Here is a 15834-nt window from a genome sequence, read left to right as displayed (position 1 = left end):
CGTCCCTGGCTCGGTTGGAAGAGGTGGGCCAGAGCACGGTTCAGTTGGGCTCGGGCACGGTGCGCATGTAGTGCCGAAGCACGGAACTTCTGATAAGTGCAGCATGATTGCGTTAACATTTCTGAGTGGCAAAAGTGATAGATCTGTAAAGCAGTGAGAGGGACCTGTGTGTTACCACGTCCCAAACGACTCAAAATAATAAACCACAAAGTTAACAAAACAATGCACTCCACTGTGCTGAGCGAGAGCGCTTCTCTGCTGTCTTCACGTGCTATCGGAAACGTCCTATTTCCCACTTATGAAGTCGTGAGTGCGTCATGTGAGCGCTGCTACAGTCTTAGGCCCACCCCAAATGCTCTCATTGGTTGAGACGCGTGGTGACACCCATCCCAAGCCAGTACTGATCAACATCTCACCCCTCCTGTGACCCATGGTTTGTCTGTATGTGTATTCAGAGCCAGAGAGCAACAGACTTTCATAAGAATAAAAAAACTGCGTTAATGCGCGATGAAATAATTGTCGGTGTTAATCAATTAATGCATTAACGCGATAATGCGTTTACTTACCCAGCCCTAGATAATATATTTTTAGTTTAATTATATATTATTACTTATCTGCAAACACGTTGCTCACAGTAAAAACATGGTAAAATGGTGGTCTGTTAGGTATTTAGTTAGTTAGGCAGCTGTCATAGAATCTAGGTTCAGAAAAACATTAATAGTTCTGATCAGCTGGACTTTATGAATGTTCTGATGTTAGTTTTTTTATATATTATTTCTTATATATATATATATATATATATATATATATATATGTGTGTGTGTGTATACATATATATAAATCATAGCTTATACACATTTGATACATCAGGCTTTTGTGTGTATGTATATGTATATAATATGTATATGTACATTATCGATAGACAGATACATAGATGGATATATAGATTAAGAGATCTATTTTTTTAGAATTATTTATTTTTATGTAGTGTATATATATATATATATATAGATAAAGATACAAATTATTAAGTAGAATTGAATATAAATAAAAATGTTAGCACTAACATTATTATTAGGGGTGTAACGATACACGTATTTGTATGGAACCGTTCGGTACGAGGCTTTCGGTTCGTTACGCATTACAAACCGAACGATTCGTTAGACTAATCCTATTACATTTGGAAAATTAAAGTGCTTAAAGTGTGTGAAATATAATGTTCTCAGTACCACTGTGCTCAACAAGGCAGCCCAAATAACATGACAGGCAATGTGCTGTCTGCCCCCGCGATAACCTCCCCTTGCTGGAGTGCGTTGAAAGACGAGGGTCAAAAACATCAATTATTGGCAATATTAAGAGGATTTGGCATTTTCAATTAATGTAGCCCTGTTACATTCTTATTTTTATTAGGCCTATTATTATTATGAAGTTACTTTTATTATTAAATAAAAATTACAATTAATTTGCCCCGCAATATTACAGCATAACTGACGCGCTGCGAGGATAACAAAAGATAAGGCTATTTGCTCCTCAATTAAAATGTTTTAAAAAAGGTCTTTTAAAACAGGTCTATTATACAATTAATTATAAGCCTATAATTAAAATATTAACACTACAGTCATCAATAAAAATCAATGAAATGAAAAGCTTTATTTAGCCTATTTAAAGTGCCGACTTTCAAAAACAACCTGTTTAACACCAAATACGTTTCTTCTAATTTTTATTTATTTTTTTACTATGTACGGGCCACAAGAGAAATATTAAGGGAATAAATTAAAACAGTTAGCTATATACCGTAATCAGCATATGTTGAAGTAGGTCCGTCTCTCGTCATCAGATGCCGAAAGCTCCGTCATTCCACTTTTACTTTCATTTTCTAGTGATATTCATTGGCTCGCCTTCATGGTATAAAACATAAATATTTCCAACATTGTGACGAATGCAATTACCCAACCCCCCCTCCCCCTATCGAAAACATACCAAACCGTGACACCACTGTGTCGTATCGAACCGAACCGTGAATTTTGTGAACCATTACACCCCTAATTATTATAGTGAAAAATTTTAATAATGATAGGGCAGGCTACATATATAAAAAGCACATATAAATGTGAGTTTCCTCTCTAAATGTGTCTTAGTAAAATGCTATTTCAATTTTTATTTAATTGAATTTAATGAATAAATGGTTACTGATGATTATTATTGTGGTAAGCATAATACCTCTTAAAATGCATTAGAATTTTCAATACAACAATTATTTCAAATTAGCAAAAATTCATAATCATGACAGACCTTTTGTTTGTATTAGTCTCTACATGCTACTTATATGTGCAGCAGTGTTTCAAGAATTTGAATGTGATTTGACAAATCCAGTTGCTTATATTCAAATTAGTTTAAGATAGGCTTAAAGTGTGTGTGTGTGTGTTTGGTAGGAGGACGTGGATCAGTCCTCTATGGAACCTGCTGCAGAGAGCCCCAGTCCTCTTCCTGTGGAGGTGGAGAGGAGGCCGTCAGCAGGAGCTGTGCTTGAGGAGAACGGAGAACAGGAAGTAGAGCCTCTGAGAAACGGGGCTGAACACGCCTCTGAAACCGAAAGCAGTGAGAGCATGCACCCGCCTGCAGTCAAAGAGCCGCTGATCAAAGCAGTGCCACGTAAGGCCATCTCTCTACAACCTTCTCTAGTTTTCCGCATGTGTATCTGCCAGGTTTTACCACTGAAAGCGTTTCTGCTCTTCTGCAGAGCCTGCAGAGAAGAATGGAAAGAAGCAGTATGACAGAGACTTCCTGTTGGGCTTCCAATTCATGCCTGCATGTGTGCAGAAACCAGAGGGGCTTCCTCCCATTTCTGATGTTGTTCTAGATAAGGTCAGACAATATTACACAGACAGTTCATTAAAAAGGTTAAAACAATAGCTTCTACTATGTGAACACATTAAATTGACAGCCCTATTTTGAACATGTATATCATGGTTTTCAAAGCAATGTCTATTAAAATTAATAATTGAAAATTCCCATAGAAATTTCTCCATAACCATAATTAATTTGCACTGCCCCATTAAATGGACTGCTATGGAAATAAAGGGATATTGTAACCTGATTATGGCCTTCTGTTAAATCTTTGTAAAACTCATTACTGCTCTTGTACAGAGCAGTAAGTTGTTCTTTAAGAGAAGCCTAATGTGTTTCCGCCTCACTGAACAGATTAACCAAAATAAGCTGCCCATGCGGCCGGTAGACCCACGTGTGATTTCCAGAGGCCCGGACTTCACGCCAGCGTTTGCAGATTTTGGCCGACAGATTCCAGGAGGCAGGGGAGCACCGGTTCGTCCCAACTTCCTTATTCTCACACTCATACAAAAAAATAATATGGAGTTTTGTTTAATTACTACAGTAAGTCACTTATTATGCTCTCGAGATCTTTAATTTAGCTACAGTTTATTACTTCACCCACAAATACACTCCTACTGAAAATCTATTTTCGTAAATATTATTCATAAGTACTATTACAAAAATCAGGGAAACATGAGCCTTAACTCCATGTAAAATTAATATTTAAAACTATTATTTATTCAAACATTCTTTATAAGTATGTGTGCATATGAATAATCAGACAGATACACAGAAATTAATATCAGCTGCTCACCTTCATGTTACTCTGAACTTTTCCTCGGCACACAAAAGGAGACGTTTAGCATTTATGAGCAGTTTGTCGCACATTCCTTTGCTTATCTCTCACTGCCATATATAATACAATAAGTCATTTGTTGTGCTCTCTATCTTAAATGTTATTAAATTCTAACTCTTCACATACAAATAAAAGCATTTTCAATTTATATTACTTTAGATACACTCTTAAACACCTATTATTCCTGCCTGTACTACATGATTATTTCTGTTCCCTCAGCTGCTGAATGTTGGCCTGCGTCGCCCACCTGGACGCAAGATCATCACAAACGTGTCGGTGCATGATGAGGTGCAGCTGAAGACAACCGAGCATGCCTGGAAACCTGGCATGAAGCGGGACAATGTCATTGACGATTCAGAGACCATGAAAACTCAGGTCTTCCTGCATTTTCACTCCGTCTGGAACCATATACATATTTCAGATGGCCTTATTTTGCAGTACAAAGAAAGCATGTTGTGGTATCCAGATGTTCAGCTATGATTGAATAATTTATTACATCATTACTTCCTCTAATATGGAGAGGAAATGGAGCTTGGGATTGATTGTTGCCTTCAGTAATGGAAAGTAAAGTAAAGGACACTCAGTAATGTGTTCATTGATATTTTTACAGGAGCTTTTCCGAAAAGTCCGTAGTATTCTCAACAAATTGACGCCACAGATGTTCAACCAGCTGATGAAGCAGGTGACTGACCTCACCATCGACACGGAGGAGCGGCTCAAAGGTGTCATAGACCTGGTTTTTGAGAAAGCCATTGATGAACCCAGCTTCTCTGTGGCCTATGGCAATATGTGCAGCTGTCTGGCCACGGTGAGTCAGACTTTCCATTAAAACCAGGGTTTGTTCGAAATTATCAATGATATACAAGTTTAGTAGATCACTGATTAATTATTTAAATGTTTATTTGTGATTTTGGGAGCAAATTGAAATTGGAAACTGAGTGTGTTTAGTTTGGTGAGTACACGTCTAAATTAGTCACATGCTGTGTTTGTAGTTAAAAGTGCCCATGACGGATAAGCCCAACAGCACTGTGAATTTCCGGAAGCTTCTTCTGAATCGCTGTCAAAAGGAGTTTGAAAAGGACAAAGTGGATGACGATGCCTTCGAGAAGAAACACAGGGAGCTGGAGGCAGCTACCTCAGTAAGTCCTTCAGCACCAAAAGTATCACTAAAACTGTTCTTAAATGGATCACAGGCCATTCAAATTGCCTTGATGTAATTGCCTAGAATAACATGTGATATGAGAAGGTTTCTTAGAATTATTTGTGTGGATTTAAATGACCTGCAAAACATTTTCAGCAATTATATTCCATACATTTTCTTCCATCATTTATTTTTTTTACTAATGATACAGTAAATCTTAAAAAAAAAAAAGTTTTGCTAATATTTATTGTACTTGTGAGTACAGATACAAAAATGAATGGTACATGAGCCTTAACTCAATTAAATATAAAATTAGTATTTAAAATTATTTGTGCACAGTGCATTATTTTTTTATAATTATGTGCATATGAATAGTTACAGTTACTGTCATCGACCCTCATGTTACTCTGATCTCATAGGATTTTTACCATAAAAGCAGTCAATATAAGTCTAACTTGTGCTGTTTTTAAATCTTTTTAAAGTCTTTGTAACGTTGTGATTCTGAAATTCTGAATTCTGAAAATCTAGTCGGCATGACTATGTATTTTCTAAAAGCGTGTTATTTTATTTCTCAAACTTCTCAAAAAAAAAATAATAATAATAATTTTCAGCCAAAATAGTTTTTGAGGGCCATAATATTTGACCGATGCGTGATGTGTCTTGACTGTTTTAGCATTTATTTCATGCATACAACATGGATATGTTAAAACAGGTGAACGTCAAAAAAAGATGCTTGAGTAGCAATACGAAAATTTGAGATTTTGACAGGCGACTTGTTGAGGATTTGACACTATAAACGCATTTAGATCTGACTTCATCCAATCAACAACCAATGAATTGAACCAAGTCCTCCCCCTACATTTTTGCTTTTTCGATAATACGTTTCTTTCGGAAAGAAGTCACAATACAGAAGAAAAGATCTGTCACTTCCATTAAATTCCAATAAAAATTCACGAATATAAAAAATTCCAAATTACAGTGTTAAATTTTTTGCTATGAAATTGTATCAGTTTAATCAAAGAAATAAAGACTGAAAACTCAATATTAAAAGTTACAATAAGGGCTTATGAAAATAATCTCCAGTTGTAGTCTGGGTGCTTCTATTCTTCATAAGCAAAAAGATGCAGATTTTACTGCAGCGGACACAGCGATCATTTCTGACTTGTCGTCCTCTCTCTCATTCTCACGTTTAGGCTAGTGAGCGGGAAAGGCTGCAGGAGGAGCTGGAAGAGGCGAAAGATAAGGCCCGCAGACGCTCCATTGGCAACATCAAGTTCATCGGTGAGCTCTTCAAGCTGCGGATGCTGACAGAGGCCATCATGCACGACTGCGTGGTGAAGTTGCTGAAAAACCACGATGAGGAGTCACTGGAGTGCCTGTGCAGGCTGCTCACAACTATTGGCAAGGACCTGGACTTTGAGAAAGCTAAGGTCAGCGGTTTATCCTAATCGGGAGGATGTCCTATATAATGGGCATTAAGAATAACTGTCCTTCTAATCTGTTAATTGCTGCTGCAGCCCATGTTAATGCATAGAGACTCTTGCTTATTTCAATGCAAATATGCAAAGTAATCTATGTGTTGGCCATTCTTTGCACTGCAGTGGTGGAGTTCTGCATAAACTAGTATTCTTTGGCCTCTCACATCCACAGAGCCTCGTTTATGTCATCTGCTCTTTGGAAACAAATCCCAAATGAGTCATTTTAATGTGCTCTGCTTCCAAAACTCACTTTGGAGAACTGTGAGGGTGGTGCCTAATGCACTTGAATGGGTAGTTCATCCAAAAATGAAAATTCTGTCGTTATTTACTCACCTTCGTGTCATTAGTTGAACTTTTTTTTTTTTACTTTAATTAAAGGCGAATGTCAATTCATGTCAGCAAAGTCCATTATATAGTATATGGGGGTCTATTGATGTTTTCAAGTCTTTTTTGAAGCTTGTGAATCTTATTCACAGTCTTAATCTTATTCTTTTTTTAGCCACGAATGGATCAGTACTTTAACCAGATGGAGAAGATAGTAAAGGAGAGAAAAACTTCATCGCGCATTCGGTTCATGCTGCAGGATGTTATTGACCTGCGATTGGTGAGTTCTGTTATTCGTTTGTTTTGGAACGGTGATCAAAGGAAGCTTTTCAGTAACCTGTGCACCAAACGTACAACATTTTAATTTGAAACTCAAAAAATAAAGACAAATGTACAAGATTGTGTCATTAAGATCTTTGTAAGAGGGAATGAATTAAGTACTTCTCAAAAAGCTTAAACTCAAGCATATGTTTAGTTTGTCAATTTTAACTGTGATATAATGCGTATATGTATACGTTATTGTTCAAAAGTTTGAGGTCAGTAAGATTTGTATTTAAATTTTTTTTTTTTTAAATAAGTCTCTTATGCTCATCAAGGCTGCATTTATTTGATCAAAAATATAGTAAAAATAGTAATGTGAAATATTATTTCAGTTTTACCTGTTTTCTATTTTAAAATGTAATTTATTCCTGTAATGGCCAAGCTGAATTTTCATCAGCCATTACTCCAGTCTTCAGTGTCACATGATCCTTTATTATCAATGTTGAAAACAGTTCTGCTTAATATTTTGTGGAAACCATAATACATTTTTTTCAGGATTCTGGAATGGAATGTTCAAAAGAACAGCATTTATTTAAAATAAAAATCTTTTTAAAATGACTTTACTGTCACTTTTTCTGAATAAAATTAATTTATTTAAAAAAAAAAAAAAAACTTATTGATGCAGTTTTTTAATACATAATACAATTTAATAATGGTAAATAGGACATAGGCAAAGTTTAAGAAATTAAATGAACATTTATTTTGTACAATATTTACTCAATATACAAAGAAATTGAAATGAATAATTGTTTAGCCATTGAAAAGTTTGTAGGTAGGGATGTGGGGGACGTGATCCTTCTTTTAATCGGCCAAGTAGACACTTAAAATAGTTAATATTGCTAATAATATTTATGAATCCTGTTGTTGAACTTTATATAGGGTGAGTACTTTGAATATTTTATTTCTTCCCTCATTTCAGCACAATTGGGTGTCTCGGAGAGCTGACCTTGGCCCAAAGACCATTGAGCAGATCCATAAAGAGGCAAAGTTGGAGGAGCAGGAGGAACAGAGGAAGGTCCACCAGCAACTGCTGTCCAAGGACAACAAGAGGAGACCAGGTCAGAAAGAGACTTCTGCTGTAGGCTAATCCTCTTTACAGCTTACTCAGTCCTGTGGGCCTCCTTTCCTTTTTTCACTCTCTGATGAAGCAGCTGTACTCTGTTCCAATCGTTCTTTCTCTTAATGTTGCAGTGGTGCAGAGAGAGGAGACCTGGAACACTGTGCCTATGACTAAGAACAGCAGAACAATAGACCCCGCTAAGATTCCCAAGATCTCAAAGGTAAAGTCCAGATGTCAAACTAAAAACACATTTTCTTTCTAGTCACGTCTTGAGATGGCTAGCATAACAGAGTTTTAGAGGAAGAGATTCTATATCTGCCATTCTGCATTTTTTCATACTCCCCTATGATCTGTTTGGAAGTAAGGAAGCTGCATCTTTATGTAAACAATTGATCTTATCAGCTGAATCACACTTGAGAAGGTCGTGCAAACTACAGCTTGCTACATGTCATTGATTGTGCTTTGCAGAGTGCTGCTTTAAAACATGTTGACTTAAAGCATTTCACCCCAAAATATATATTTATAAAGAAAAATAATATATATTTCTTTTTATTCATTCATTCAGTATATACAAAAAAAACTTTTCCACTAAAAAAAGAAAAATAAGTACTTTTTTTTGGATGTGCTAAACAATATATTTTCATATTTTCTGAAGGACTATTCTACTAATTGGTCTTAACTGGAGGCCCTGTATAACTGCGCTTGATTTTACCATGCAAACTGTCTGACAGCTAAAGCACAGCATAAGCGCAATTAAAACACTACCGCAAAACATCTAAACTAAAACAAAAAAGATCTGGATGAACTTTCTAGACCTATTGGCAAATCTCTTGTTTTAAGCATAAATATAACAATATTTAGTGAGTCTTAATGGTGTTAAAATAATTTTTTAACAGGAAACAAGTCTAAAATATTGATTCAGAAATTTTTTTTTTTGCTTAGCTTGTTTATAAGTATGCTAATTAACTGTTTGACTCAACAGCCCCACCTGATGGTTCTTCTGTTTCCTTGTGTAGTAGCATCTTGGTATCTCATTGAGTCTTAATTGTGATTCTGGGGATCTGCAATGCTGCTCATTTTGTACCTTTTCTTACAGACTAAGTGCAGTTCATAAAGCTCTCTGCTGATGAGCTACTAATTTGAATGATGTCTGTAGATCCCCAAGAAACACTCATCTATATGAATGTATGAGTAAATATAACATGTTCTTACTAAAACTGGTTGTGTGTGTGTGTGTTTTTTTTTTCTTTTTCAGCCAACGATAGATGAGAAGATTCAGCTGGGACCAAGAGCTCAGGTGAACTGGATGAAGGGCAGCAGTGGAGGGGCTGGAGCCAAGGCCAGTGAGTCAGGTAAAGAAATACTGTTTTAGTCAGACGTGGGCTGCTGGCTCTGTCAATTCTGGTTGTTTTATAGTTTATGCAGGATTTTCTGGCTCTATACTTTGTTTACTAATGTAAAATTTATCTCCTTCTTTTTTTTCCCTGTATCGCACCCTTTTTCTATTAGATGTCTCTCAACCCAGTGCCAGTTTAAATCGTTACTCACCCCTGCAACCCTCTGCGCCCCCGGCCTCCTCTTTACCCTCTACATCCCCAGATTTTGATGCCAGGAGAGTTCTCAGCAGGTATTGTACGCATGTAAAATATAGTCATTGTGAGGGAGAAGACACCTTTTCATTAATACATTTCGTCTTAATGCATGAACACATCCCTCACTCATATCACTCATTCTGTGCTGCCCTATTATTAATATTAGAAGTAGGGATGCACCGAAATGAAAATTCTTGGCCGAAACCGAACAAAATGAAACACTAGGCCAGAGGCCGAATAACGAACACGGTTTTTCGAGTTTTTTTCCCCATGTATTTTGCCAAATTTTTTCACCATTGCACAAATTAAATAGCCAAGTATGTGTGAATGTTATAATAAATGTATTAACAGAGCTGTTGTAATTATTATCATTATTATTGTCATACTTTTTAATTTTATTTAACAGAACAACAGTAAAATTACCATACTAACATTTTTGAATGTTCATGGAGTTCTTGCTTTTTCTCAACTTTTATTTTGGCGGAAACGCGCAGGAAGACCTCAGCGCTTCTTTTTGTTTACAACAGCAGATTTATAAATGTCTGAGTCTCATTACGAATACGTCGCACGTATCGCATTGTCACGTGCCTTGTAAAAAAAATCATAAAAATGTGATTGAGCAACTGACGAGTAACACAGTTTCAGCGCAGATTTTCCTCGTGCTTTGGACTTTGAACCCTGGTTAACAAGCAGATCCGCCGCGAGCTCGTGCAGCGCTGTCAGAATACATGAAATTCGTGCATGTATTAGAAAACATAACATTCTGTAGTTTATTTACTAATTGTTTAAGGCCATTTCGTTAAGGCCAATCACCCCTTCCTCTTCTCATCGAAGACATGAGATGCAGGACTGAACAGTCTCTCGCTGTCGTTGCTTGTAATGATTTTTGCGTCTTTCCCGGACAGTTTAAATGCTTCCATACTGCTGACATGTTTGTTGCATTGCACCTCTCACTCTACGCTGGTTGCTATTTGATCGCGTCACGTCATTGCTCGGTACAGTTTATTCGGTCTTTTCACTTATTCGGTTACCGAACATTCGGTGTATCCCTAATTAAAAGCTTTATAATTATTATACCTTACATTTTTAGAATTAAGTAATATTTGAATAATTATTCAAATATATTATACATATTATTTTTCAATCATATAATACATTCAAATAAACATATAAAACATATTAATTAAATAATAATAATTAAACAACATTTTAGCAAATTTTTTAATTAAAATATTATTTCATTTGTAATGAATTGATAGAAAACATTTACATTTGGAGATTCATGAATGTCTGTTTTTGTGTGTTTGTGAATTTCTCAGTCGAGGAAGCTCAGGACGAGAACGTAATGATAAGGCTTTGAGTACGGGCCCCGCACGGACAGGGCCCATCTCATTGGGTAGCAGCAATAAGGAGGCTCCTGAGGAGTCGGTCCAGGAAGTGTCCCGCAGAGACTCGAATGCCTCAGACATGCCCAGGCTGCCCGCCAGCACTGCAGACAAAAGCAGACTGGAGCGTAGCCAATCCGGGGAGTCTGGTGAGCCGCATGGATACCCTCGCACACATTATAATGATGCACAAGAAATGATGGTGAAATACATAAAGAGAATCCAACATTAAAGGCTGTCTCTCATTGCAGCTGTTAAACTTGAAGTACTGTCAGGACCCTCTCCAGATAAGCCTACATTAACAGAAGAGGACATGGAGAGGCGGTCCAAGTCCATTATTGATGAGTTTTTGCACATTAATGATTACAAGGTTTGTACCAAAAATGCCACTTATAATACTGTATCTCCCAATCCAGAATGGCAGTAGAGCAGGGTTCCTCAAATCTTGCCCTGGAGGGCCAATGCGCTACAGAGTTTAGCTCCCAACCCTGATCAAACTCACCTACCTGTGATTTTCTAATGATCCTGAAGACATTGATTAGCATGCTCAGGTGTGTTTGACTAGGGTTAACTCTGCAGGAAAGTGGATCTCGTGGGCCAGATTTGAGGAACCCTGCAGTAGAGGGTTTTCTAAGCGCAGTATACTTGTAATGCAGGAGGCAGTGCAGTGTGTGGAGGAACTAGAGCAACCTGCCATGCTCTATGTGTTTGTGCGGGTGGGTGTGGATTCCACGCTGGAGAGGAGTCAGATCACGCGAGACCATATGGGTCAGCTGCTCTACCAGCTCCTGCAGGCTGGAATCCTCCACAAACTTCAGTTCTTTAAAGGGTGAGATTGCAGTACTTGCAGAAATGCAGAAGAAAACAGATTCTTATAGTCTTTGCATTGGTTATGTTATGTGTGCTTTTGAATTTTGTTCCAAAATGTAGTAAGCAGCCTCGCTATCCATTATCTTCTAAGGTAGCATGAGGCGATAAGCCTTTTTAATTTCAGTGTATTACTGATGCTTACATTTTTGTTACAATTTTAACGATACCATTGCCAATACTGATTGTTTCATACATGGGTATGTGATTTTTCAAAACAATGTAATCTTTCAAAATCAACTCCAGCCAACTTTTAAAAAAATGTTGTATTCCATTTTGGGATTTTAATATATTTGTTTCTTCCCCCAGGTTCTCTGAAACTCTTGAATTAGCAGATGATATGGCCATTGATATTCCCCATATATGGCTGTACCTTGCGGAGCTGGTGACCCCTGTGCTTCGAGAGGGGGGAATCTCTATGAGAGAATTATTTAGGTGAGGTTTTACCCAGCTGGCACTTACCACAGAGTTATTGAACTCACCAGTACACACCTTTTATTTGCTTATTTTGTTTCTGCAGTGAATTTAGCAAACCATTACTCCCTGTGGGAAGAGCTGGGATAATATTTTCTGAAATATTGCACCTTCTATGCAAACAAATGGTAAGCTGTAAGATTCTAATCAAACATTTTGTTTGTATTGCCACATGTGTAACATTTGTTAGTGTGAGGATAGTGGGAATGAATGGATTGTGTGTTTGCAGAGCCATAGGAAAGTGGGATCATTATGGAGGGACTCTGGGTTGAGCTGGGCAGATTTTATACCTGAAACGGAGGATGTGCACAGCTTCATCACAGAACATGTGAGCCTTCATTTACATTCTCTTAGACATTTAATATATGCTAACCATCAAAACTCGCCTATTAATCAGCTGTTCCATACTGAACGAGTGATAATAATTTACCTTCCTACAGAAACTAGACTTTACACTTTCTGACGGCTCAAACCCGACCGAGGCTGTCTCTAAGAGAACACTCTCGCCTGAGGAACTGAACAAGCAACTTGAAAAATTACTACTGGAGGACATGGCTGGTGATGAACGAATCTTTGACTGGGTTGAGGTAGATTTACATCCAGCTCTTTAGGCTTGTTTGATTATAGGATGTGAATGATCTTGTCATTGATGTGTGGTGATGTATTACAGGCCAATCTAGATGAATCAGAAATGAGTTCATCTCCTTTCCTCAGAGCTTTAATGACTGCTGTGTGCAAGGCAGCAGTGAAAAGTAAGTGGCTTAGTATTTTTATTTATTTTTTTACACAGTAACAACAGAAAGCTGTTTTGGGTAGTGGAGTGTAATTTATTAAAGAAATGGCTGAGCCATATTTAATCCAAAAATGATGTAATTTAAGGACCATTAAAACAACACAAAAAAGTGCAAAAATTACTGCCATTTACGTTGTAATGAGACAGGTTTTGGGATTTTCAAATGGCTAATAATTACTTGATGTACAAATAATATTTGTGAAGAATATAACTTTTTTTTCATTTTTCTTCCCACATTAAGTATAATTGTACAAAAATTTAAATAAATAAATAACAAATAAATTAAAAGTTTGAAACTAAATAAATTCATAAATGCAATAAGTACAAAATGTATTATTATTATATGCACATCAAATTATTATGTATTAGTGCTGTCAAAATTAGCGCGTCAACTCAGGCGATTAATTTTTTCAGTTTAACAATTTAAAAATATTTAACGCAATTAATGCTGGGGCGGGGCTAGGGTTGGCCACCCAACTCACAACTGCACTCTTTCTTGACAAGAAGTGCACTTATTTAGTCGTAGAACGTCTTTACGACCACATCAAACAGGAGATATTTCAGACGTGCGCTCCAAGCTCACTACAGCGGCAGGCGCGAGTCAAACAAGTGCGGAAACGGTACTGGGCTCACAGCGCGTGCTGTAGCCTGCATCATTTCATATCAAAGCGCGACATAAACTACGTGCATGCAATGTCGTAGTCAGTTAAGTCATGAAGTTACCAAAAAGGCGATTAAAGCTGCCTAAAAACTGTGCATGCATGTAATGTTATATCTATGACATGTTATATTGTAAGAACAATGCCTCTGAAATGGTTTTCCAAACTGCTCTGAAGCATCACTGCCTCCCTCATCTAACACACTCGATTCAACCTGTCAGTTCATTAGTAGAGACTTTTTAAGACCTTAAGTGAGTCAGAAAAGGTAAAGAGAGTTGAGAAAAATTACGATGCATGTCAGATCCGCGTCATGTTCAACAGCGGGCAGCTCTTAAAGCAATAGCAGCCAAATAACCTAATAACCCGGCTGCTGTGATGTCTGTTAATCAAAGAGAACAAAAAAAAGAAAATGAAAAAAGAGGTAATCAATAACTTTTATAGCTTTAAGGGGTTCATGTATATTTAATTTAGAATGTAGTGTTTGATAACTTTTTTCAATTTCTGTATATTTCTGCTGAAGGGCACAGGTAGCTAAATATGACATTTATTATAATGGGTTTATGTGAAGATGTGTTAAGTTCACTTAAATTAGAAGTTATTTTTTTAAGAGTCTAATAAATGTTAAAATTGATAGCTCTCAATTATACTATAATGTTGAATGGCTATAGTCAATGGTTAAATATTAGGGGAAACAATTTTATAGAGACATCAGTAGTGTTGGTATCAGTGATACTGGCCTTCAGTCATAAAAAGATGGCATTAAACATTAAAAATATACAGTCTTTGTTGTTTGTACATTAATTTGAAGATTGAATGCGAAGATTGAATTATTACAATATAAAAGTATATTTAAAAACTTTATTGTTAGGTGGGATTAATCGCGATTAATTTCAGAAAAAAATGTGTGATCAATTCGTTTTTTTAATCGATTGACAGCACTATTATGTATATTTATATAATAAAAAATATCTTTATACTATAAAATGAACACTATGGAAACTATTTTGGGAGATGATTCACCAAATAACAGTTGTTAGTAATTGGATAGTAGTGGACATACAGTTATGCAAATTTTAGCACTCTATGTGGTACAGTTTCAAATGCCAAAATGTCAAATACTCCAATCTTGTGTTTTCTGTCTGCAGCTGAGGGCTCCTCATACAAAGTGGACTTGTCCATAATCCAGAGGAGATTGCCTGTATTACACAAGTACTTTAACTTGGACACAGAGAGACAGTTGCAAGCACTTTACGCACTTCAAGTATTGATCATAAAACTGGACCAGCCTGCTAGTGAGTAAAACCTTTCACATTCCCATTTAGACACACAACCCATGGAATATTTGTGTTATAAACGCTATTCTACAATGGATGCTATTTTTTTTTAATGTTGATATTTTGAGTGATCACCATGAGATTCAAATCATTTTATTTTCTTAACATTTTTGCAGATTTGCTTCGGATGTTCTTTGACTGTTTGTATGATGAGGATGTGATATCTGAAGATGCTTTTTATAAGTGGGAGGTCAGTAAAGACCCCGCTGAACAGCAAGGCAAAGGTGTGGCCCTGAAGTCAGTCACTGCCTTCTTCACGTGGCTGCGCGAGGCAGAGGAAGAATCAGAGGACAATTGACGAGGGGACAAATGGACACATTTGCCAACTAGTTCTGAAGAGACAATAGTCGCTGAAACAATAACTGCATCAAATTAAAATGTAACATAACAAGCAACACATTATGCATCAGGATGGATGGAGTGCAGCAAGATTTGGAATGGTACGGTTCACTGACATACAGCGATCCTACAAATTGCTGGAGCATTAAAAAAATGTATTATTTATAGAAATGTTGCAGTTAAGTTTTTTCTTTTTTCTTTTGTTACTTTTTAAGAGGACTTTAATAATACAAACCTGCAACAATGAAATGAAACAAGTTCAGACTCGTTAATTTATTTTTTTTAAGAACAGCATAAACAAAAGGGTATTTAACATTTGCGGACAGACACAACGAGCAGTTATCGGTGGATAGAGAAATAGCAATGATAATTTTATTATTAA

General features: G+C 36.6%; 1 protein-coding gene across 8 annotated transcripts in view; it reads left to right on the top strand.

Moving 5' to 3' along the window:
- The window catches only part of LOC107737566 (eukaryotic translation initiation factor 4 gamma 3-like), a 71066-nt gene extending 55232 nt beyond the window's left edge, over positions 1 to 15834 (top strand). For all 8 annotated transcript variants that reach the window (XM_016549092.1, XM_016549091.1, XM_016549089.1 and 5 more), the window contains 22 exons: positions 2433 to 2652; positions 2741 to 2865; positions 3202 to 3321; positions 3905 to 4060; positions 4296 to 4493; positions 4678 to 4824; positions 6020 to 6256; positions 6804 to 6908; positions 7869 to 8007; positions 8141 to 8229; positions 9265 to 9361; positions 9519 to 9636; positions 10921 to 11135; positions 11238 to 11356; positions 11643 to 11815; positions 12163 to 12288; positions 12374 to 12455; positions 12557 to 12655; positions 12768 to 12914; positions 12998 to 13079; positions 14925 to 15071; positions 15230 to 15834. In XM_016549092.1, coding sequence (XP_016404578.1) covers positions 2433 to 2652; positions 2741 to 2865; positions 3202 to 3321; positions 3905 to 4060; positions 4296 to 4493; positions 4678 to 4824; positions 6020 to 6256; positions 6804 to 6908; positions 7869 to 8007; positions 8141 to 8229; positions 9265 to 9361; positions 9519 to 9636; positions 10921 to 11135; positions 11238 to 11356; positions 11643 to 11815; positions 12163 to 12288; positions 12374 to 12455; positions 12557 to 12655; positions 12768 to 12914; positions 12998 to 13079; positions 14925 to 15071; positions 15230 to 15411 — 3123 coding nt within the window. In that variant the 3' untranslated portion in view covers positions 15412 to 15834. The remainder of the gene's footprint in view (positions 1 to 2432; positions 2653 to 2740; positions 2866 to 3201; positions 3322 to 3904; positions 4061 to 4295; positions 4494 to 4677; positions 4825 to 6019; positions 6257 to 6803; positions 6909 to 7868; positions 8008 to 8140; positions 8230 to 9264; positions 9362 to 9518; positions 9637 to 10920; positions 11136 to 11237; positions 11357 to 11642; positions 11816 to 12162; positions 12289 to 12373; positions 12456 to 12556; positions 12656 to 12767; positions 12915 to 12997; positions 13080 to 14924; positions 15072 to 15229) is intronic.

This window comes from Sinocyclocheilus rhinocerous, unplaced genomic scaffold, assembly GCF_001515625.1.
Source record: "Sinocyclocheilus rhinocerous isolate Xijiao unplaced genomic scaffold, SAMN03320098_v1.1 scaffold72, whole genome shotgun sequence".
In the NCBI taxonomy this organism is placed as follows: Eukaryota; Metazoa; Chordata; class Actinopteri; order Cypriniformes; family Cyprinidae; genus Sinocyclocheilus; species Sinocyclocheilus rhinocerous.
The sequence above is the reverse complement of the archived record's forward strand: the minus strand, read 5'-3'. Positions and strand labels throughout refer to the sequence as shown.